At 36.6% G+C, this 25,588-nt stretch overlaps 1 protein-coding gene across 5 annotated transcripts in view; it reads right to left on the bottom strand.

Annotated features, from left to right (window-relative positions):
- Positions 1-602: 602 nt before the first annotated feature.
- The window catches only part of SEMA4D (semaphorin 4D), a 112,086-nt gene continuing 87,100 nt past the window's right edge, over positions 603-25,588 (bottom strand). For all 5 annotated transcript variants that reach the window (XM_081942017.1, XM_081942015.1, XM_081942016.1 and 2 more), the window contains exons 4-16: positions 24,768-24,913; positions 24,025-24,087; positions 20,190-20,288; positions 17,298-17,391; positions 16,506-16,619; positions 15,662-15,813; positions 12,966-13,141; positions 12,715-12,871; positions 10,497-10,719; positions 8,929-9,044; positions 6,574-6,746; positions 4,491-4,534; positions 603-2,951 (exon numbers count right to left, since the gene is read on the bottom strand). In XM_081942017.1, coding sequence (XP_081798143.1) covers positions 2,038-2,951; positions 4,491-4,534; positions 6,574-6,746; positions 8,929-9,044; positions 10,497-10,719; positions 12,715-12,871; positions 12,966-13,141; positions 15,662-15,813; positions 16,506-16,619; positions 17,298-17,391; positions 20,190-20,288; positions 24,025-24,087; positions 24,768-24,913 — 2,471 coding nt within the window. In that variant the 3' untranslated portion in view covers positions 603-2,037. The remainder of the gene's footprint in view (positions 2,952-4,490; positions 4,535-6,573; positions 6,747-8,928; positions 9,045-10,496; positions 10,720-12,714; positions 12,872-12,965; positions 13,142-15,661; positions 15,814-16,505; positions 16,620-17,297; positions 17,392-20,189; positions 20,289-24,024; positions 24,088-24,767; positions 24,914-25,588) is intronic.

The raw sequence follows: 25,588 nt of genomic DNA, 5'->3' as shown, positions 1-25,588 counted from the left end.
AAGGGGTCACGAACCACAGGTTGAGAATCACTGGTAGCTTGAAGAAATTAATGTCCCAACTTCTTCCTAGCTCACTGGAGGCTTAAGATGGCATGCTACAAAAATGTAAACAACAGCACTTTGGTAAATAAACAAAACCAGACAGTGGCCGCTGGAAGGATCTTCTGACTTACCTATGGCTTGACAAAAGAGAAGGAAGGTGCTATGAGCATTAACATGTAGGATCTGGTCACTTAGGAAAGGTGGTAGCAGTGTAACTGGAGCATGATCTGTGATAGACCAAATTTCAGGTTGAGGGCAGCTGGATGACGAGAAATCACTTCCAACACAGGATAAAGAGGTACCAGTTGGAGGAAATGCTACAGAAGCGGAAGCAGAAAAGGAAAAAGAAGAAGAAAAGGGCACTAAGGAAAAAAGTCTGCAAGAAACACATCACATGCCAAAGAAATAATGTGCATAGGAAAGAAAAAGAGGAAAAAATAGAAAACAGAAATGGAAAGGAAAGTCATGGGGATCCTGTCTTTACTCCACCAACCAAGAAACCAAACCTTTATGGATTTTATTGTGATATAATCAATCTAAGGCTCAATAATAAAGATGAATGCAATTAATTTCAATATTTATTCCATAACCTTTTCACATATACATAGTTAAGATAGAAAAATAAAAGCAAAATGAATCATACAAAATATAAAACTATTCACAGCAATACCATCTAAGAGAGGTTGGGGAGTTAACCAAAAAAAAGGGTTTGGGGATAAATTTGCTACTGAACAAGGAGATTTCTTGCTATTCCTAACCTCCCTGTTTCTTATAACACAAAAGAGAGACACAGAGACAGCAAAATACAAGTATTAAAACTGTACATCACAAAAGAATTTTACATACAAATAGTGCCACTGTGAACCACATTTAATGTATTTTAACCCATGAAGAGATAAAACAGTTTTTGGGCAGTTTTGGTTTGTCTGTCTTGTTTCTTTACTTGATTTTTTCAAATGTTGATGGATGATGTGACAAAAGTGTGAAAACATTTGGCAAAGTTGGCTATGGGTGTTGTAATATGATTACTTTCCAACTGTGAAAAATGTTGAAAAATAAGTATTCTCTCTCTTCAGGGACATCCATCAAATGTTTGTCAAATTCTGCATTGTAAACACACAAGGCTCTCAGAATGTGTGTAGTTTGGTGACAAGGCATTGTCCACTTTTAAAAATCCCAAAATGTAGTTAATGTGGCAGTGTCTAACACCTTTTTTTTTAAAAAAAAAATCTCTTTCCTAAACTACATTTCCCCATAATCCAAAATTGAGCACTTATAGTGATTACCATACCATCTCTTAAAATAATAAAACAAAATCATTTAACCAAAACGTATCCCTGAGAACCTTATGCAAATCTATCCAGACCTGTCCCAATATACAGCATATTTACAAAAAATACACAAACTGTTTGGGAAAACTCAAATGCTTCTTTCATCAACAATAGTTAACAGACAAAATACAATGACGGCAGTACATTAAGCATTATAAATCACTAGATGCAAAGAAATGTCCAAAACTGGACAAAAAGCCTATAATTTACCAATCTGATAAACTAAATATTATTTCCAATTTGGAATTAAACTGAAATTAGATTTTTAACAGCAGTTAAATATACGCAAGCTGTAGCTACTTAAATCCTTTTTGGCATGGATTTGCAAAAAGAGTTAATTTTACTTTCTATGGAAACAGGAAATAAAGTAGTATGTGCAAATGTTAAATCAACCTCAAGGGGGGGGGGTGTTGAAATTTACAACTGGCCATTTGAAATAAAAATGCAACAAACACATGAGAAAAATAAATGTGGAACAAAATGGTTTTTAGAATACAGCAGATAGTTCTTTGTTCAATCCGGTTGTGAAATGACAAAGTATCACATACAGAACGATGACATGTAAATAGCCCTTTGTGGCCCAGTTATCACATTTAAATGCACTGTATTAAAAAAAAAATTATAATAATCAAACTTTCATCAGAAAAACTGGGACCAGTTGCCTTTAATCAGCCTCAGCATCTGAGTCAGCAAATTTCAGTTCACACTTAACATCAAAAGGTTTGTCCTTGGCATCTTTGTAAGACTGCGAATGGTCCTCATCATGCTGAATGTGGCCATTTCCATAGTCTGCTTCGGTTTCATAGCCTGTGTCATGTGCTGGCTTTGTATGTTCTCCACTTTGGGTCATAAGACTGCCTGGCTCCACCAAGGTCTCTTTCACACTTTGCTCACAATCAGAAAAATCCGCCTTGGGCTTCTTCTTCCCAAGTAGCATAGCTGAACGGAACTTCAGACACGGGTCTGGTAAATATCCTTTGTAACAATTGTAGACAAACAGACTCAAGAACAGCACAAAAAAGAACAAAAAGAGAAACATCAAAAGGGAACTATCATTTGCTTTTAAAAACATGGTCTTTTCAGGGACCTCAAGAAACGACTTGGTGCGTTCAAGACTGGAGGCAGTGCTCATTAGCATTGGGACAAGAGGATTTGTTTCTATCCTGGTTGTTGTGACTGGTACAACTGTTGGAATGTGAACAGCTAACCTTTCAGTAGGAAAAGAAGCCATTTTGGATGCCGCTCTGTTACCTTCTGTTTGTGGAATAGGCTGCTTTGGGCTCAGAGTGGTATGCTGAATTTTTTTCAGTTCCAAAACATGCTTAGCCAACACTTGTGAAAACTTTTGATTCTTCACTTTTTCTTCTGACAGGCATTGATAAACGCCACTGTCACCTTCAGACAAATTGAAGATGAGCAATGCTTTCTCCAGAAGACGGTACTTAGGGCTTTCCACCTTTAGCACATCATCCTTGAATTTCCAAACCACCTGTGCCAGGTTGGATTTCTTTGAACATTTTAACTCTGCAGTGCTCCCATGCCCGAAAGTGTGCTGCAGAGAATGTTCTCTGACTTTATCTGAAATGGCAAAATAAATGTGAAACCACGTCAGAAATGACTTTTTGAAGAGAAGGGGACACCAATTCAGCCATATTGGGTCATCAAACGCTCATAATGTCAGTGCAGGTAGCCTATTGCACCACACCTATGGCAGTATCCAACTGGTATCCTTCTGTTGACAGGAAGCATCAATCAGGGTAATACAATGGAATGCGGTCCTTCAAATGCTAGGCATTCATGGACTAGTTTGGAAGATGGCACAAGGCCTGCAGAGTTATATGATATCATTGAAAACAAAGCATTATTTATTCTGTTGATGAATGCCTCTGTCAGAAGACTTCACAATGGATATGACCATTATTAGTATGAGACAAGATACAACTTACATTATAAATTATACCCAGGTTCAACTAAACAAAGATGTGTAGGACTTATCTGCCCTTATATTTGGAAGTGGAAGGAGGCACAGGGGAAAATGTATGAATGATCCTAACAGATCAGAGGAAAAAAGTCTAACAAATTTAAGTTGTATGATCAGAAGATAATAGTAACAAAATATGGTACACAGGCTTAACTTCAAAACAAACAACAAATACAACAACAAATATAACACAAACTTGGAAAGATAAACTATCTCAAAAGAATTATAATCTTCGAAAATGAACTTTGTGTTTAAATAATCTTGTATAGAACAACCTGTATTTTAAAACAGTTAATGCTTTTAAAACAACTCTTATGATTCTTTTGTACTTTTAATAGGTTAGCTAATATGTAATCTAAACCAGAAACAGCATCACTGGATAGACAGGCTTTCAACGTTCAGAGTGCAGCCTAATTAAGGAATGTCCGTTGTTTTAAATGGCCAAATGTGCCAAATGTTACTTTTATCAATTTTGACCACAAAACAGGCTTATCATGCACTGGAGTTGGAAAAAGGCTGCATTGCAAAAAAAAACTATTTGGAGATTTGACCAGAATTTGAAAATAGATTACAGCTAGAACAGTTCCATGTTAACAGTAATAATCATCCCTGGACATGGAAATTTTGTTTTGAAAGGCAAGATCTCTCAAGAATTTTTTTTTGTCAGTTTGGAAACTCTTTCTCAGTGGATGAGGAACAAGAATCTATTAAAAAAAAAACTATAAAAATCTCATAATTTAGAGTAATTAAATAAAAACACCGAAACCATGCTAGATTAAAAATAGTCTACTAAGGCAGACTCACAACAAAGCCTTTGTGTAAGGCTATTGTTTGGTGTTTCTCAGAGTTTCTTTTTATATGATCCCATGAGTTCATGTGTGGGCTATTCCTGGTTTATGCAATTGGACAGTTCCATGATCGACTTGGTTATGAATCCAGAGATGATCATAGTCCTGTTTCTTCAAAAATTTTAAGAGTAGTTGCAGAATAAATTAGGGAGCATGTTAAAAATATAAGCAATGTGATAACAATCTATATATTGTATGCAAATGGGGAATATTGCCTGTAGAAATAAATACATAAATGTATCAAACATTTATTCTGTTATTCAATCATTTATGAAAACCAAAGCTTACCTGAACAAGAAGAGGCATCTCCACTTATGTTCTGAATCCAATCTCTAGAAACAATATATAGTCTGAGATATAATAAATTGCCATATCCTGTAGGTATAACCTTACTGCAAAATCATCAGAACTTTTTAAAGTTACACAAATGCACCACTAATTATAGCTAAAAATATTCAAATAAATATAGGGGAGAAGCATATTTGCAGAATGTTATGCTGGTTTTTTTAAATCAGCTGCTCCTTGCAACAAACAAATTCATGAAGAATTCATGCAAATTCATAATTTGCAATGTTACTCATAACTTGTCTGTTATGGAGATATAGCGATATATATGATTGGATGATATGATTCATTATGACTTATCAATGAAGAAAAATGGTATGCTCCAGATACTATTTTTAACCACCAACCTTTGGTTCTCTTAGCACACCTTCATAGAAAGGGGAGAACTTCCAACACATGAAAGAATCCTCATGCACCAGTGTGACATTAGGTACAGAAAAGCAAACAGGAAAATATATGACATTTGAAACTAATGCATGTGTGTATAATCTGTTAACCCTGCAGATTAACAGATATCAATCTGGAAGGTTTGAAATAATTATTCTCTGCAAATCAGAACAATCCACAAACCCCTTTTTGGGGAGATGACAGGAGCAAATGACCAAGGCAAAATAAGACCAGAGTGTCTAGGATGGACAAAATGGCTGATACTTGTCATTTTCCTAACTTCCTTATTCTCCATTTATACTAGGCACAAATGGGTGATCCCAATTTAAAGTAAGAAACTGTGAATTTTCCTCCTAAAAATATTGTAAACAATAATTATGTAGATAAAATGCCTTGCAGTACTTCCATGAAATGCAAATAAAGGTGAAAGTACCAGTTGGTTTGGAAAGAATAGTAATGCAGGTTAGTGTAGTCTATAGTTGAAAACTTGGGAGATTGATCTAAGAGGTGTGTTCTGATTCATGTAACTTGTTCTCTTATAGCCTAACTTGCTTATGCATGAAAATAAATATGTAAGAGGTCCAGAACACAACAGCCAAAACTGGGTCGACAAAATAATAATTACAGTATTTAGATTGAAACAATACTAATTTCCTTTTTCTCACTTCTTCCCTTCCTCTCTGATACAATTAAAGGTTGTATTTTTCATTTATGACAGTTCGCCATATCATCCAAATCTGACAAACTCTAATTAATCTCATTTAAAAGCATGGTTTATGAAGCTGGCTTATTTCCATAAAATATAGCTTAATTTAATTGCATATTAGAATTTAGATATAATACTAAAACATTGTCTTGGGCCACATACAAACTATATAATATCGTTAATGTATAACTTTATATCAGTTTGTATAAATAACTTTATTTTTAGTTATTTTGTGGGTCCTGTCCAGAACCACCTGCAACCTGCGAGATGTGCGTTAGACATACCCAAGCTAAACTAATCATGACCTGATTTCGCCAAGCAAAATATTCAAGATATATATTTTACTTTGCATTTTATATATTCTGCATTGTATTTTAGAGAGTTTGGCTTAGAATTAAATTATGTTAAATTGTATATATTTTATGAAAATTACAACATCTCTATTAATCTTCAATTCATATTATTTTCTCTAGTTCTACAAACAAGTTAAAGTAGCAATTTATACAGTTTTTTAAAATTATGAGTAAGATCCATTGAAGTCAGCTACACCTAGTTCTAAGTAAACGTACACAAAGCTAATTATTAAGTGTTCTGATCCCATTGTTCACTGGAAAGTTGTGAGGTTTTTCTTTTCTAAAGCGTTATAAATCAAGTTTTTCAGATATCTTTTTCTCTTTCATCCCATCCCTACTACTTTTCAGATTTTACTAACTATCCATATGCTTAAAGTTCTTTTTCCAGATGAGGCAGAAAGAATTAGAACAAGAAATAGTTTCAAAAGAATAAAAATAATATAGGACTGTCAAGATGTTGTATTTTGTGCAATATGTATGCTTAGAACTGCTCACTGAATGACATTTTAGTAGTTGATTCACATAAACACATTTGATCTTCATTGTAATATATAATGTAGATGCATCTCATTACTTTTACCTGTTATTCTCATTTTCTTTGAAGATATCACCGCAAAGGGATTTATGGGGGTTCCAACCACAGTATGGATCTCTTGCCAGGACACAGTCCACACAGGTACTATACTTTTCACAAAATGCAACAGGTGACTGGACTACTCCTGTATTGGATCCTGCATAGAGGTATTGCTTTCCCTGCAGAAAATACCAAGACAAATCGGTAGAAGAGGGCATATTTTCCTTCCAACCTCAAGCAAGAAAGTAGCTACATAAAAAATTGAGCTACAGTATTTCTCAAAAGAAAACTGCACTGTTGTGAACTAACAGCCTGTGTAAGCCATGATATACAACCATTGTCAAAACTAACAATATTGGGCTGCCATGGGACTAAGATGCCTAACATAACTTCAGACTTCCAATTTGTACTGATTCCAAGGATCTTCACTTAATAAATTGTGGGATGTTTTTTTTTTTTTTACTGTGAACCAGAGGAGTAATGGAAACATCAAACATCTATGGTGTCTTATGGACAGAGTATTAAGACAATTACTTACTATATATTACTACAGCTGTTGATGTTGCAACATTCTTTTCTCCATTAAGGAGATGATTGGGATGTTAATATAAGCTTCCAGCCCTAATCTTTTTAAAAGAGATAACTAAAATAGCTTATCGTTATTTTAAGATATGCACCGCTTGGTTTAAAAAGCAGGAATTAGATAAACATGGGAATAAGCAGGACTCATCCATCATGCCTTCTAAACCATCAATGTGGTTTGCTAATTAATAGCTTGGCTTGTTGTGTAACCTCAATCCTACTGGTTTGTAAATCAAGGATTACGATAGGGATGGATAATCTTTTTCTGAACTATGAATGCAACTACGATGCCTTTGGTGGCATGGTGGTCAAAGATGGGGGCCAATTGCTTTTAGGTGCCGGGTACCAACACACTTTTACTCTTAAGCCCATTTCTCAATCAATTTACTGTTTAAATTCAGTAGGAAAATTGCCATGTTAGGGTGGCTTGATTTCAAAGTGTTTGGGGAAGATTTGTAGGGGAGATGCAAATGAGAGAGGTCTGTCTGTTCTCATTTCTAGCATTATTTTTGAGAAACATAGGTAACATTCATGTTGCTGAAATTTGCCGTTGAATTTCAAGATGCCAACAATGGTTTGATCAACAAAGTATTAGAAACAAATTGTGGCTGAGTACTGTGTGAACTCCCTCACAGAAAACTGAATGATGTCAGATCATTTGTTATTTGTCCATTGAGCACAGTAATTCTGACACTAGTTCTCCAGGCTATTAGCCAACAGAATAAATTAAGATACATTAGACTTTTCATTAAATTAAGATACATTAGACTTTTCATTCTTCATGCAAATATAGACTTATCTCTGAATGATCACATTCCTTCCTGCTTGTAGTCCCAAATCAAAAAGCTATACAGGTATCCTTAATTTAGGACTGCAATTGGGAAGTGATGCAGTTGTAAAGCATGATGCACATAACTTGCAACATAATTGCAAGTCCCAGGTGGATTACAAATAGGCTGGCAGGTGGATTATGTGGCTGTTGCTGGGTGGAAAAAGGTGAGGAAGTAGTAGAGGAGGTGTAGTGCCAGCACAGCTGCTGCCACATGGGAAACGATGTCTGAGAGATGGGAGTAGGTGAGGCACAAGGGTAGCAGATGCTATTGGGTGGGAGAAAGTGCAAGAGTGGCTGGGGAGGCGTGGTATGGGTGCAGCAATGCTCAGGAAAGGTGTGCAGGTGGCTGGTGTTGCACAGCACCAGTGTAGACTGGCTGGGGAAAGGTGTATGCATGAGGAAGATTAACCCAAGCAATTTGTGCCCTTCCCTGTCAGTTTCCCCATTGACTTTTCTGGTGGGAAGATGGCAGGGAAGATCACAAATTGTGATCACATAATTATGGGATGCTGCAAGCATCATAATGGGAGCCAGTTGTCATGCACCACATAATTCTGATGGCTGGAACATGAAAACTGGTCAAAACCCCCACATGTAACTTTGGTCGCTGAACGAGTACTTGTTAACTGAAAACTATCTGTAATCTCCAAAAGCTGCATGAATACAAACAATTACAACTTGATGCTTCTGCGACTAAAAGTGAGCACATTATGAGAGTCTATTTGGGTCTTTGAGTCTTGGCATAGACTCAAATCTACCCATCACCTAGGGAGCTGCATCTGTCTTGCAGCCTAACAGACAATCGAGTTCCCAATAATCACCCTGAATTCAGCTGATTCCTCCCCCCCCCCAACCCACCAATCTTTACATATTGCAAGCTTTGATTTCCTCAGGCCTCTTTTTCCCCCAGGATTACTACAATTTCCTTGCCCTCACTTCAGCCCTACCTTTTTGGAAGAAAGCAAGAGAGTTTGAATAGAATCAAAATTTTGGAAGAGCTGAATTTCTTCCATAATATGCATTCCATTTTCATAGCTGATTGCTTTGTGAAGAGCACCTTGATCTGAAATGACAGAAGGCAATCTTTTTGGCAGCCGTGTAAAAATAAACACACATTGACCATGCTTGGGAGTCTACAGATTCCTTCTTCACAAGGGATTTCAAAACCTTTTAGCTTTCTTGCTTTTTCAATGTTTTGCATATTGCTTTTTACATATAATTGCCTGCTTCAGCAGTTTTGCCCCTGATCCAATTTTTGCCTCAGCTTTTATCTCCATTCAGTTGCTTTTAATTTTAGATAAACTGCAGTGGTTTATGTATGCACCTCTTGAAAAGTAGAATGGATTCTATAACATACCCCACACCTGTATCAAATGAACATGCAACAAGTCTTTGACTTACAACCATAATTGAGTCAAAAATTTCTGTTGCTAAATGAGACAATTGTTAAGTGACTTTTGTCCCATTTTACAACCTTTCCTGCCACAATTGTTAAATGAATCACTGCAGTTTGCAAGTTAGTAACACGGTTGTTAATTTGAATCTAGGTTCAACATTGACTTTGCTTGTCAGAAGATTGCAAAAGCTGATCACATGACCCTGGGACACTGCAACCGTCATAAATATGAGTCAGCTGCCAACCATCTAAATTTTGATCACGTGATCATGGGTAATAAGTGTGAAAAACAGTCATAAATCACTTTTTCCAGTACTGTTATAACTTTGAATGATCATTAGAGACTGTTGTAAGTTGAGGACTACCTGTAGTATCAGCAGCTATTACATTGCCCAGAAACACCCAGTGAAATATAAAATTTTATCCAGTGATAGAAAGTTGACAATGACACAAACAGGACATTTCGTAATAATTCCCAGACTGAAAAGATAATCTCTCTTTTATTTAATTGCTAAATTTCAGTTAAGATCTTCAAATATACGAAGGAAAACTTCTGAAGATGCATACAGGTAAGTCCTTGACTTACAGCCATGATGGAGGCTGGAATTTATATCTTAAATTGTTACCATCATAAGCCAAGGCACCACCTGAGAGAACTTGATTTTACAACCATGTTTACAATGAGTCATCTTGGTCATTAAGCAAGTCACATGGTCATTAAGAGAACCATGTGTTTATTAATTGAATCCAGCACATCCAATGGACGTTTGCTATTTTCTACTGAAAAATGCCATAGTGGTTACAGCAATATGGAGTACTGCAATCGGTCAAAAAATTAATCTGGTTCCCAGGCACCTGAAGTGTGATCATATGACCAAGAGCGCAGTTGCAATTTCAAGGACTGAGTTGTAAGTAGCTTTTAAAAAATCCATAGTGACTTTTAATGGTCATTAAACAACTAATCTTAAGTCGTAAGAGGACTATGTAAGGAAGCACTTTTCATTAATTCTGGGCCCCCTTTTCTCCCACTTTCAGTATAACTGAAACTAACAACATTGGGTTGGCCTATTCAACTTCACTGAAAAGCCACCTCATCTTAATACAAAGTGGAAAACTCACCTGTCCCGATAAACATGACATCATACAATGTGCCATTCAATGCACGGACTTGGTCCACCACAATCTGGGTATACTTCACATCACGCTTGATCAATCTGGGTCTGTCTCCTATTGGAGTCACAGAATCATCCATCAAAGGATGGTCTTTGACAAACTGTAAGGTTTTGTCAGGTAAGTTGAGTGTACTCTTGAAATTTTCTCCTTTGGCCTCCTTGTTTATACACTGTTCCATGAAAAATAAACAAAAACACACAATATGATTAATGAACACTTAAAAAGGAATAATACAGGCAGTCCTCGACTTACAACAGTTCAAACAGTGACTGTTCAAAGTTACAATGGCACTGAAAAAAGTGACTTAAGACCATTTTTCACACTTACCACTTTTGTAGCCTCCCTATGGTCATGTGATTGAAATTCAGATACTTGGCAACTGGTTCATATTTATGACCACTGCTGTGGCCCAAGGTCTTGTGATCCCCTTTTGTGACCTTCTGACAAGCAGCCAGTGGGGGAAGCTGGATTCACTTAACAACTGGGTTACTTACTTACTGGGTTACTTACTTATCAACTGCAGTGATTCACTTAACAACTGTGGCCAAGAAAGGGGGCAAAATGGGAGCAAAACTCACTTAACAAATGTCTCATTTAACAGCAGACACTTTGGGCTCCATTGTGGTTGTACGTCGAGGACTACCTGTACAAGCTGTAAAATAAAGTCTCTGTTGCAAAAATTATCTAGTTGTATGAACTAATTTTTGTATTTTTTCAAGAGGCAAAACTCAAGACTTTCCAAACTGGATGAAATTAACCTCAACAATGGGGGAATTATCCCATTTGCCTTTTAATTCTCTTAAAAGATAGTCTTTGGAAATGAAAGAGCACATTGGGAATCTTTAACATATAACAATAGCAACAGCACTCAGACTTATATACCGCTCCATAGTGCTATACAGTACTCTCTGAGAGGTTTACAAAAGTCAGCATGTTGCCCCCAACAATCTGGGTCCTCCTTTTACTGACTTCGGAAGGATGGAAGACTGATCAACCTTAAGCCCATCAGGATCGAACTTCAGACTGTGGACAGTCTTTGCTTACAATACTGCATCCCAACCACTCTGCCACCAGGACTCTTATAACATATGATCAAACAAAAATGGCACTTATCATGCTTTTTAATGTTTTGTGCTGTTTTCTTTTGCAATGTATGCCACATATAGTAACAACATCTGAGCTGGACAGTTACATAACTGTTCTAAGCAAATCAAATAGATAAGCATATTTATTCCTCAATTTTCTCATCAAAATTATTTTCCATATATGGCTAGTTATTAACACCAGACAAGCAAACCTAAAATATACATTATAATAATCTTAAACTAGCTAAATTGAGGCACTCTTGGTGCTCTCTAAGCTTGGCAGTTTTCTTGTAGAGAATTCATTACCCAAATAGGTTACATCATCTGTACGAGTTATGAACAACCAAGCTCAAAGAGCACCAAGGATCTCTCATTTCAAACTTGAGCTACAAATATTCTCCTTTATTGATACTTCTTAATTAAGCAAAAGAGACAAAGGATATCCCTATCACTTAAGACTAACCCAATAGATGGTTAGAAGAGCTTCTAGTGTTAAGACAAAGATTATGGTTCTCTTAAAATCCTCCCCTGTGGTCTTCAGGGATACTTCAGGGATACAATTTAGCACTTATTGATGATATTATAAATAAAGATGAAACTTGCAGCAGTTGGTTTTATCTACCTTGTCAAGAAGTGTAACAAACAACTCATTTACTCAGACTGGTGCTACTATTGTTTGGGGAATTATCACTATTAAAGTTAGATGCCATCAAAAGTGTATTTGTGATGGGTTCCGGACCCCAGTGCAGCTGGTACGCTGCGTATGGGGCGGGGCGTCCTAGACGGGCACGTGTGCTGTGCATGCATGCACACACAACCACCCTGCAACACCCAGCTGGTCGGCGGAGGTCGCACAAACGCCGCATGCTGTGCGCACGTGTGCAATGGGCCAGTCACGTTATTAAACGGTATGGTGGCCGCTTCTCCCGGCTACTACCAGTACGGCCGTAGTGGGCCATACCTCCCGGAACCCACCACTGAAATGTATCTGACATTGAATAAAAACCGTCCTTACAATTGTTTTTTTAGAAATCAAGGAGAGGGAACAGCAACCAGTTTGCAGGTTATCCAGAACTTACTGCTCCAGGCCGTGGCTTAGGAATTTCTCCATTGTATCGCAACCATTTTGTATGGGATTGTTCAACTGTGGTGCTTTGCATGAACTTTCCTTTGGCAAAAACATCTTCCACTGTAGAAATATTGTAGGCACATACTGCTGAGAGACCCACATTATTCCTTAAAAAAAAAAAAAAAAACATGGAAACTTATTCAACCTTTTACATTCCTGTGGTAACAAATGGTCCTCTAAAACAAAAAAGCTATTACTTACAACTGAGGAGTAAAAACCCCATAAATCACTGGTTCTTTTAAATTTGAAGTCTTTAGGATAAAAATATCATTGACAATGTTGAAAAATAAATTTTTCTCTGGGATTGAACAAAACAACCGAGCTTTGAGGTAGGTAGTCCATTTTTTTTGTAAAGTTCGATGTCCTCCTTGGTCCCCCTTGAAAGAAAAAAAAAAAGATTTTCATTGTCCAAGATCAATATTTTTTTAAAAAAAAGTTTTGCACTGTTAAAGCATGAGTACATATAAAAATATGAAATTTGCCAAGCCACGTTTACATTTTAAGCACTTACTTAAAAACTGCCAAACACTGAGGAAAAGTTCCAACCTTAAAATATCCATATCTAAACTTAACTGGAAATGTTCTGACCACAACGGGGACCTTTCTGCTACAATATGGAGGTATCAATGGTCTGTCTGGAGTATGTCTTTGCAAAAGTTTCAACATGTTATTAATAGACAGAATGGGAGATTTGAGAACTGAAGTGTTTTGACTTCGGAACATATTGTATACACACACTCACACCAAAACTTTTCAAATAAATAAATAAGGCCCTGTAGGCAGTCTGTGCTTTCACATAATTTTATATTAATAAACGCCATTCAGCATCTCTATAATGTTAATGACTTGAGGGCTGCTGTGATAAATACAGTTTTTTTCCCATATCCCAAACAATTTTGGCATTAGGAAGAATTGTGTCTTTTCCCTGTGCAACTAAATTGATATCAACCTGGGGGGCAGTTGAAAATGTTTGTTTCCCTCTACCTTTGTGATACAGGAAGAATTGTGCTCTTGCACTGCGAAGGAACAGGAAGCCTCAACCTCCAAATAATGAATTTTAAGCCAGAGCTTCCAAAAGAGAAACGCGTTACACTGAAAGAATTATAATTTAAAATATCCCTTGTCTTCAGCCTTTGCTGCAACCACTTTTTCTTAAAAAGTAGACATCTTTTCCTAAATACCACCAGCAATGCAAAAGGATGTGCATATTTTTGTGCATGTATATCAGGCATGAAATGCTCTAATCTTCGCTACTGGTTCAAAAGTGGAAGCGCGCTTGCGCATGGCGCTTCTTCACATGCGCAGAGAATCCGTTAGGACGTCTGGGTGGGTGGGCGGCGCCTCCGCTGCCACCACCACTACTGGTTCTCCCGAACCGGGGCGAACTGGCAGAATACCACATTTAATGTATGTGTATGCCTTCAATATATTGTTGACCTCCTGATGACTGCCTCAACTAGTCTCTGGAGTTTTCTTGGCAAGATTTCAAAAGTAGTTTGCAATTAACTGCTTCCTAGGGCTGAGAAAGAGCACTGACAAAAGATCATCCAGCTAGCTTTCACGCCTAAGGCGGAGCTAGAATTCATAGGCTCCCAGTTTCTAAGCCTGGTACCTTAATCACTACATCAAGCTTGCTCTCATATTTACCTATCCCCTTCCATATAATTCCATATTAAAAAATGGGAATCCAGATTATATATTAGTTGTGCTGACAAAGCTGTCAGTGGGCAGAGAACCATCATTGCCACACCAAAGCACATTTGGTAAAACTGCTGGGATTTCACAAATCTTGCAGACTTCAATCAGCTTGAATTGCTTAATTACATGTTGCAAATTAAATGCACAGCCTAATATGTTACAAACTCTTCCACCCACAATAAAAGTACAAGGAGTATTAAATGTTCTTGGGGGGAAAAACATTGTTTCATGGTAAAAGGAACTTTTTTACTGCACTCACATAAAGAGTGGCAGAAGCACATAGATTATCAGTAGTTTTCTCTTGGCACGGAAGGACACATTCCAGTCAAACAAGTTTGATACCTTAATGGCCAAGTGGTCACTATTTCCCAATTCCCTCAGGCTGACAATGACTGATAAGTATATATGTGAGGAGAGAAATTTGTGATAGTATTATAAAAGCCCTTGGTTTTTCAGGATACCATAGCAGTGGTGAAATTCATTTTTTTTTACTACCAGTTCTGTGGACGTGCTTGTTGGGAGTGGCAAAATCCCCATTTCCACCCCACTCCAGGGGAAGGATACTGCAAAATCCCCATTCTCACCCCACTCTGGGGCCAGCCAGAGGTAGCATTTGCCAGTTCTCTGAACTACTCAAAATTTCTGCTACCGGTTCTCCAGAACCTGTCAGAACCTGCTGAATTTCATCCCTGTACCACACCAAGCCTTTGGTCCTCCCCGCCGCCCAATTTTCACAGACATTTAGCAATTCTAGTAAGCAATTCTGTTCTCTCAGCAAAAAGCTATACAAAAAGCATGAACTGTTGAGAGTAATTTGGATTTTTTTTAAAAAAATGTTTCCTTCCCACGGAAAACTTGTTATGGCCTTCAAGATGCTGATAAACACAACTTTTGAAATCCCTCACTATAAATTATGCTGGCTGGGACTACCAGGAGTTAGCAACATTTGGCAAACAATGGAAATTATGGCTGTCTACAAACAGTCCAGTTTAATGTTAAAGTGCTCTGTTGGAAACACAGCAGATCTAATTTAAAGAATGGCAAGTTTGGCTCTTAAGCAGAAAGGCCAAACAGACTAATACTGTTGCCCTTGGGGATAGGCTGCAAAGAAAAGGCATGTCTGGACTGACAAAACAAATTCTTGTTTCAACTGGTTCCTTCCTCCATCCCAGAAAGAAATAGAAAATGTTTTCACCCACCTTACAAACTCTAGCTATCCTTGGAATCATCAGTTTGTTAAGGAATTCATATTCCACTGATACCTCAGTGAAAAAGAAGTACACTTTGTCGTCATCTTCATCAGGGCTTTCTGGATCAGCTCTTATCACATCAGCAAAAATAAAATTTGGTTCTATATAAAGAAAATATAAACAACATTGACTACCATTGTAATTATTCTCCCATGGCCCACTTTTCTGTAATGGTTCATTGGATACTTTTTACTATTTCTATTTTCACAAACCTAACAGGAAAAGCTTCGAGACACCACAAACTCTTTTCATGGATTAAACCGAGAGATCAAGATTTACGTGCATGATTGAATGAGTGATTCCAATCTAAATTCCTTGTTTTTCAAAATAAGAGGCAAATACATGCGTAGCTCCCAAAACATGTTTTGATAAAATAGCATTGGATGAAACCCAACAAAATATTCTATGGGGAAGAGAGTTGCAGAAACAGCATGTAAATAACAAATTGAGCAGGTTATTTTCCTTGCTGTTTGCTGGTTGAAAAGTCTCCAGGTCATTTATAATCAAAACCAAATTGGCTAAATCAAAACCAGCGTCTAAATACTGAAATAAGTACTTGGAATTTTGGCATCGGTTTCAAACATAGATGGAAAATTCAGGAAAAAAGGTTATTTTCTGCAGCTGTGGGTTTGAAAGAAGCACTGGTTGTTGTTGTTTTTAGAAAAAAAATAGGAAAAAATTTACATCAGATAAAACCTGACAGTTTTTGAATAACATTTTAGCGTAGGTTTTTTTAAATTCAAGGTCATTGTTAAAATTTATCTAGGATCAAACCCCCTCTAAATTTCCTCACCATTAAGCCAAGGAATTGCATATTCTGTCCTTAGTGGATTTTGCAGCGAGTTCCTAGAAATAATAGGTTCACTTCCTAAAAAATTGTAAGATGTTGCAGAGTAAAGATCCCCATCTGTGGAACAATAACAAAACAGAATAAAACTAAATGTATTTCCCTTGAAACATTATATGACAAGCTATTTTGCTTCCCCATCCTGACTACAATTAAATTGCTTTCTTCTTACCTGTCAAATCTCTATATACCATTTCTCTATTTTTTTAAAAAAATACTCTACTGCTTTTAAAATAATGACAGGGAAAGGTTGCTTTTAAAATAATGACAGAGAAATGTTGCTTTTAAAATAATGACAAGAGAAATGGGAGAAACCCACAAATGATAAAAATACATCCATTGTCAAAGAAAAATGTTTTTTTTTAAAGTGAGAAAAAATTAACAAAAGAAAAATATAACGGTGCAATCCTTTAAATGTAAATAGTTACAATTCTGTATAGTTATTTAATGCAATTATTATTTGATTACATATTTATTCCTAATGTACCCCTTTTCTATTCCTATATAAACTGCATTCGTTGGTTGAATTCTTTGGAGTACAAATAGAAGAGAGTGATTTTTAAACATTATGAGGAAAGCAAAATTTAATAAGAACTGCTTGTGCCAAATTACCTTTTTTAAATCAGAAAAATTCTGTTCTAAAAAAATAGCTTGAAAGAAACTTTACTACTGCTAAACAAACATGTATATCTTCTTGATTTTCTTTCAAGAATAACATTGTTGAAATTATATACTTACCAACCATGACTGATGTATAACTTTGGGCAGGATCAAATGGGCACCTTCCTTTACCATCTTCATTTCTCCCCATAAGCTTAAATGTTGTCAGATTCTACAAAACAGTTTAATTTTTTTTATTTACTTTCTATTTGAAATATAAGTAGCTACATTCCACCTTACAGTTGTGAACACATGGAATATTTCTGTTCTACCAATTAATTTTTTTTAATATAATCATTAAGATTTCTTTTGAAGTAGTATACACAGTACTTCCTCCTTCCACTTTTCTCTTCAACAATCTTTTGAGAGACGATTTGGTTGAGAGTGGATGATTGGTTCAAAATTACCAATGAGTTTCTATGCTTGAGAGTACAATCCTGGTCCAATACCTGAGCTGCTATACCACACTGCACCATATTTCTAGTCCATTTCCATGATAAGAAAAAAAAGATATGGGGGGGGGGGAGGTTAGAATTTACAAATGGAAGATATCATTTGGAATGCACATAGACACATGCAGAGGTATAACATTTCATTTTTGGATCAGACACTGACAAAAGGATGATGTCGTGATTATTCAATTTATTCAAATATTTTTATTACTGCTAAGGGCAATTCAAATTGGCAAACAAACAAAAAACAAAATAAATAAAATGTCAATGGGATTGGAATATACAAAGACCAAACTCATGCAATCATTTTTGAAATCATCTGTTGAAATATTCATAACTGTTTCAACTCATTCCAGACTTCAATCCATTATCTCCTGGTAAATATCCCAAGACCTAATTTAAATAACAAATGAGATACTGCCTTAGATGCTAAAATAATAAGGGTCTTTCCCCATGCCATCATCTCAACATAAAAGAAAGGAATTTAAACGTATTAAGAAAATCAGATTTTGATATCTTAAAATATGCCATTTTTAAAATTTCAGAATAGCTATTTTAATGAAATTAAAAGCCTTGTACTTAAAAATGAACAAAATCCAGAATTGTTTAATTTTAGCAGGACTCACATATTTGTACTGTATGAAATCATTGAATCTTATCAACCCTATAACATTGCTATATTAATTAACAAATGAACCAAAAAGTTATGAGTGTGCTCTGAATTATAAAGCATTTGCTTTGGTAATAAATTATCACTGTTGCTTTCCACTCCATATACAGGAACATGTGTAAGGGGACTGTTTCAAACGAACCACAAGGCTCAGTTCCGTCTTCTGGCAAAGACCTGGAACTGAATGACATCTCTGCCTTTTCTTCATTCACATTCGCACAGCCTATTTGCTGCAACCAACTCACCGCGGGAGAACTCGCCATGGGACAATTCAACTTATTCAATTTAATTATTTAAAATAATTAAACATTAGTTTAATTTTTATCATTCACATTTTATTATTAGTTTAATTGTTATCATTCACATTTCATTTGTCCCTCCTTTGACATCCTTTCTTTAATGAGTCTATTCCGCTATTTCTTTGAAATTAGTGCAACTGTTATCCTGCAGTGAGTTGTTCTGCAGCAAGTTGGCTACAGCAAGTTGTCGTAGAGAAGTAATGCTGTTGCAAACTGCTTATTCTCTGTTAATGTTTTTCTGCATTGTGTGGAATTCTGGACCCATAAGACTATAGGGAAATTCCACTGGTTCTGGATAGTATTTGTTGTAAACAGCTGCCCTCCATTTGTGAATGGTGATCAAACAGGGGATCACCTCTGTTTGAGAATGCGTGTGTCTTCCCTGGTTTCACAATGTGTTAGAAATCTATAATCGTCTGCAATAAACATTGAAGAGTTGAGTCCTCATTTAGAAGACAATTGAAGGAAAAATTAAGGTTGCAGTCAGAGCAAAATTAAGAATGACAAGAGAAGATGTGAGCAAAGCTTCAGGAAAAAGTGATATGGACAACTGGGGTACACAATAGAAATAAAGTTTGATATGCTATGGAGATTATTGATTATATTCATTCACGTCTCAGGTATAAATATGCAAAAGTATTTTGCCTAAATATGTAGGAACCCTTTTATTACCGTAACTTTGTTGCCACCCAAATCAGAAAACCGATTAGCAGTTTGAAATCAATACATTATGTAACTATTTTGATATCCCAGTTTGTTCTGAAAGTAACATCATTTTGTCAATTTTGATAAAATAAGGAAATGTTTAGAGCCCTGGATTAAATGTGAAGAATACTAAGTTTGACTACAAACATTTGGGAGAGCTATGCAAATTCAAGTTTTATTATGCCAAATAGTATTCTAATTCTTAGGAGATCGGTGGACAAAATTATGATAAAAATTAAGAGACAAAAGAGTGGAAGTGAAAAAAAGTTAGAATGTCAATACATGATTCAGAATGTTAAAGAATGCTTCTAATAATAAAGAAACCCATTAAAACAACAGAACTGCAATTTAGAAATGGGAACTACGTGGCTTTAAAAAGTTGACATTGTTTTTGAAGGGATGTTAAATAAAGAAAGTTCACAAGAAGAAAAGTTCACAAGAATTTTGTCTTTGAGAAACACAAACAAGAGCAAAATAAAGAAGAATGATAATATAGAATAAGATGTATGGAAGGCAGACAGGTGTATTTTTGTTAAAAAGAAGGATGTCATTCTGAAGGATTCAGAATTGAAAAATAATGATCAAGTCAGGAGCTGACAGGGACCAGAGAAATGGAGAGTCAAGAAGTGTGTTTAAGTAAAGAAACAAAAGGCGTATCAGGCATGGAAAGGATATTTCCATATGTACTGTAAAAACAACATTTGTAAATTAGGATGTCTTTATTATCAAACATTTTCTAAGAAATTTTAACTGAACTCTCATTATGCAACATGGGCTTTTGCTCTTTACACTACTGAACATAATTTTCCAGTTGTCTCTAAATAAACTTTATTCTCACACTTACCAGATGATCACAGATAGGCTGAAATGCATTTGTTCCACACACATAGAGCAAAGTATCATTCAAATATTGTAAGACACGAACATAGTTAAGGCACTCCGTCTGTAAAACAAAAAGAAAAAAATTGACAGGAGAGAAAATGAAGACAATCAATCAAAACCTCAATGTTTTTGTAAAAACTCCAAATTGGTAACATAAAGCCATTGTGCACACAGGTAAATTTCATCTCAACCATCCTGAGCATCCTGTTGCTATTACAGCTGGTTACTAAAAGGATTAGTAACTCTATTGCCTCTTTCTCCCCTTGCTATTCACTTTTCCTTTTGAAGTTCCGGTTCCGGCGGCGGCGGCGACGGGCAGCTCTTTGCCCGCTCCGGCTCCCCGGTGGGCTTCCCCACTCCTTGGGGGGCACAGGACACCCCGCAGAGGGGTCCTGCCGGAGGGGCGGCATCGTGGAGGATTCCTGCAGCGGCGGTAGCCGGCGGGAGCTCTCTCGCGCGCCCAAGGCACCGGGGAGCAAGCTCGGAGGGCGCTTCGCGTTCCTACGCCTCGCGCCTCGCTATAAGCCGACTGGAGAATGCTACAATTGAAGGAAGCAGCTGCGGTGCGGTGAGGTTGCTTCTCTCTTCATCCCTTACTTTGCATGAAGATTTACTCAGCTTTTAAAACTTTAAAATAACTTTCGGAGCATTTTGGAGGTGCGGCTGGAGGGAGGGGGGTTTTCCCCCCCCCTTGGACAAGCGGTGAGAAACAATTTTGCTCTCAGCCCCCGGGGAAGGAGGAGGGGGGAGAGCCAACGAATGAAGCCTCACTTAGGCTGAGATGATTTTCTTTTCAATTTAATCTTACATATTACAATGATTTGAGGACTTTTGGAACTTTTTAAAAACTTTGTTACGCCTCTGTGCCCAAAACTGGCAGGGCAAGATGGCACACTTCCGTTGTCTTTATGAACTCTGAAACCTGACTCCACCTTTAAAATTCAGGCTTCCGGTCTTTGTCTCCGTGTCTCCCAGAGGAATCTCTTGTGGATTGGTATTTTTTTCAACCTTCTAGGGGAAACGTTCTATCTATTGCCAGACTTATTGGAGAGATTCTCTTCTGCCTGGTTCTTCTGCTCCCGGATTCACCTGGCTACCCTTCTTTTCTAACTGCTTACTTCATATTTGGACTGAACTTCTAACGTTATAAAGGATGGCATCTAAAAGACCCCCTCCTGGAAAACCTGGCTTTGCCACTTCTGCTCCAACATCCGCAACATCCAGTCCAGCCACACAGTCAAAGATAACAGAACTGATGCAACATAAGACTACAGAGATGGACTTTCAACAAATGCTTCAACAAATTCTACAGGGCCAGGAGGAAATCAAGAAACAGCTAAGGGAAATGAAAGATGAAATTAAAGAAAATCAAGCCCAAATATATAAGAACTCACAAAGACTGAATCTTGTGGAAGGGGGGGTGGAGGAGGTGAGGGGGGGGGGTGGAAGCTGTGCAGAAAGGGAACAAAGATCTTGACATCCAACAGATGAAATTAGAATTTGAGAGAATGTCCTATTATCTTAGATTTCAAAATGTTATAGAAGAAGATGGGGAAAATATAAGGGACATCATGACAAACATTCTGGCTGACTACACACACAAAGAAAAACAACAGATGGGGTGGGATATAGACCTGGTTTATAGAGTGAACTCAGCTTACGCTAGAACACACAATGTACCCAGGGAGGTTCACATTAAATTCCTTAGAAAAAGCACAAGAGATGAAATTCTGGGTGTACAAAGGGGGCAAGCATTGACATATCATGATATGGAGATAACCATTCTGAAGCAGATCCCTAAGAAGATTAGAGAAAAAAGAAAAAATTATTCGCAATTAGCGAATAAATTATACCAGAAAGGGGTGTGGTTTAGATGGTTGATGCCTGAAGGTATGCTGATATTCTGGGAGGAGACAAGAATTAGAATTAATTCACCCATAGAGGCGCAGGCCTTTATGGAAAAAAATAAAACACTCCTAGAGAAACCACCAGACACCACAACGGACACGCAGGACACGGGAGGGGCCAGAGCTCTGCCAGTGGAGGGAGATGGGGCAATAGCAAGAAGACTCAGATCACAGAAATAAATAAGAAAATCATATTATTATAAATTGATCGAAAGTGAAAATGGAATTATATTTGGATTTTATATTGTAATGTTTAATTTGATCGAATTTAATAATAGAACTAATATGCTGATTATAATCAATTATATACTAATGCATTATATATAAATGTATGTTACGGGTATGGAGGGAGGGATGCCTCTCACATTTTGCAACTGCCAAAATTTGTATACCTGTCCATTTACCCTTTTCCCTATAAATTTTGAAAAACCAATAAATTTTATTACAAAAAAAAAAAAATGGACCCATTTTCGCGAAAAACGGGCTGTTTTGGGGAGGTTTGTAGAGTGGAAAAAAATTTTTTTTTTAATTTGCCACTTCAAAACCTTGCTGCGTCTTATACTCTGGTGTGTCTTATACTCAGAAAAATACGGCAGTAGTTAAAAAATTGTTCACTATATTAGCCCATTTTGGGGCAAAATTTTAAACATGGGGCTTGAATAGGTCTCCCATTGCGGACTGTGAAAGGGAAGACATCACGTTTAGTCCTAAATAAGGTTCTTCATTGGGCAGAAAAAACTACATAGGTAGCATCTGGCAAATTCCCATCTGGGGTATGCTGTATAAGCTCTAAAGTGGGATGGAATATAGCTAATCTCTGTTTGCTTTCTATAGCTAAAATTCTTTCTTTAATAATTCTCATAGCTTGAGTATATTGCATGCCTTGAATATATTGTTGATGTGCAAGATGCACTACTGATTTCACCGCATGTGTAAGCATTGGACAAAAACCTATTGTTTTATTAATTTAATACAGTTTCATTGAATCTTTTTTTAGTGAGCTGCCAATCTAAGTATCATTTCCAAATATGGTAGGATGCTTCAAAATTCAGAATTCAGTTGCCTACTTTCCATCTTTAAAAATCTTTTGGAAGATAATGAAAAATTAACAAATTGACACTGATATCCAACAACTTTTCCACAAGCATTTGGCAAATTGGGTTTTTTTCTGAAATCCTACATCTATATAAACACTGCATGAGCCTACCAAAGAGATTGCAAAGAGTAAAAAATGATTATTTGATCCTTCTTTCATTTGGAGGCTATTTCGTCGGGCATCAAAAAAGAACCACAGCCTCACAGCATGGAGCTGGGAACATTTCAAATGAAGGAAGAAAGGGGAGATGCCAAATGATGGATTCCACATTTATGCTGTTAATCAAAAACTGATGTTCAGGCAAAGGAGATAATTTTATCATCCTAGTAGGGGTGGGGTGGGGGGAGGAAATTATTCCTGTTTCATTCAAAAGCAGCAGTAAAGAAGATGCAATGCAAATACCTGTGGGGGTTTTTCCCCCCAATAGGTTACCAATCCTTCAACACTAGTGTTTCCAAAGTGTTGCAACACAAAGGCAAGCCTGTATACATACAGGAGGTGAAGAAACAGGCAGAAGCAGTAGCTGATATAGGGAGTGACTGTCCCAGTTGAATACTGCTTCTACCACATTTAAAGAATGCACAGGAGTGTATGCATTCTTAGCAGTGCTTTGTGATTTAGAAAAAATCAACTATTGCCATACACATATACACAAATGTGGCACTTTTAGCAATATGACTTACCATGGAAAACTCACTCTACTGCAATTTTGATTAAAAGGCCACTAAATGTTTTCTTCATACCAATGCTTTCTTTAAAGTCAAATGGATATGGGACAATCAACATTTACTCACCTGTTTTGATTTGCCCTTTTCTGCACATTTCGTTTTCTTGTCTTCTGTTACCTTCCAAAACACCTGGAGGAAAACAGAAGAACCAATTGAAAGGCTTTTCTGATGCTATTGCTCTCAGCAATTAACACTAAAGCCAGAAAATAGACAGCATTCCAAGACAAACATAAATGAAAATTCTAAATTAATTAGGTACACTCTTGTCAAAGAACTTTCTCACATATACCTACTATTCTGGAGCTATATCAACACCAACTAAGTTTAAGCAACACCAACAAAGGGCAAAATTATTACACATTATATATTCTAATCTATACTGAATGAATTTCTGCAGTGATTCATTATACCCTGAAACCTAAAAGGTCCTTCTCCATGCTTGGAGACATTTCCTCCAGTGAATGGGGAATATAAGCAGCAGGAAAGCAATAATATAAAAGGCTACTGTGACTCAAAGACTCAGCAGCTGGAAAATAGCTGACAAGTTCCACCCAATAAAAGCATCTAGATTGAGTTTTTAAGCTTTTCATAAACCTATGCCAGAATTATTATGCTAGCAGAATTTCACCAGTAGCGTGCTTCTACTCAGAATATCTTTATAACCACAGAAATCTTAATATCACTCTAAAATGGTACTAGGAAGCAAATGGTACTAAATTCAGTGAGTTTTATCTCTGACTAAGCATATGTATGACTGCATCATTGGTCTCGAGCAGAAAAATCTGAGAACCATAAAACTGCATACCTACCTCTTCCTTTTTTTCCACAATGTTGAATGAATTTAAAGCAAATATAACTTCTCTAGCCCCCACATACAAAATATCTCTGTCTTCATCTAGTAACAAGGTTGAGTAGTTAGATATTTCTGGCTCTTGAAAATGTACCAGATGAACTTCTGTTAATAAACAATGATTTCAGAGCAAATGTTAATTCAAAACGTGGCAATCTTAAGGCAAACATTAATCAAAACAAGAATTTGTTAAGATTCTTCATTTTGAGTCATGCAATGTTACAGTAAAACAGCACAATCTACTAACTAGGATTTAGGGAAAGCTAAGAGGCAAAAATAACAAATTTGTAGGTCAAAGTTATATGAAGAAACCTGATGTTTGAGATTGGGGCTCTTACTGAAAAGCAAGCATGAGAAAAATGAGGATCCGATACTGAAGAATTAACCAGAAATATTGGAGTACAAATATTAGCGTATATATTAGGATTAATCTCAAGGTCAAAATAATTTGAGACAGACTTTAGAATGCTACTGGGACAAAGCAGTAATTGTTTCTTTAAAGTGTAACATATAACAATTATATAAGTATTTGGTTCTCTGACCATACATATTCTTCACAAGTCAAAGAGCAAATGTAAAGAGAATTAGATTTCATTCAAATGGCCCTCATTCAAGAGAGACTAAATCTTGTGACCTACAGTGAAAGATTTTATCTATCCAATTTTTTAGATTAGTTTTTCTCACTTTACAATAAGTAGAGAACATCCCTTTACTTAACCATATATATATTTCAAGGATTTGTTATTCATGGGTTTATGATAAGCAGCTTCAATGTTGGTA

This window comes from Natrix helvetica (genome assembly GCF_964273705.1).
Source record: "Natrix helvetica genome assembly, chromosome: 2".
NCBI classification, from domain to species: domain Eukaryota; kingdom Metazoa; phylum Chordata; class Lepidosauria; order Squamata; family Natricidae; genus Natrix; species Natrix helvetica.
Note: the sequence above shows the minus strand (reverse complement) of the source record. Positions and strands in the feature narration are given on the sequence as shown.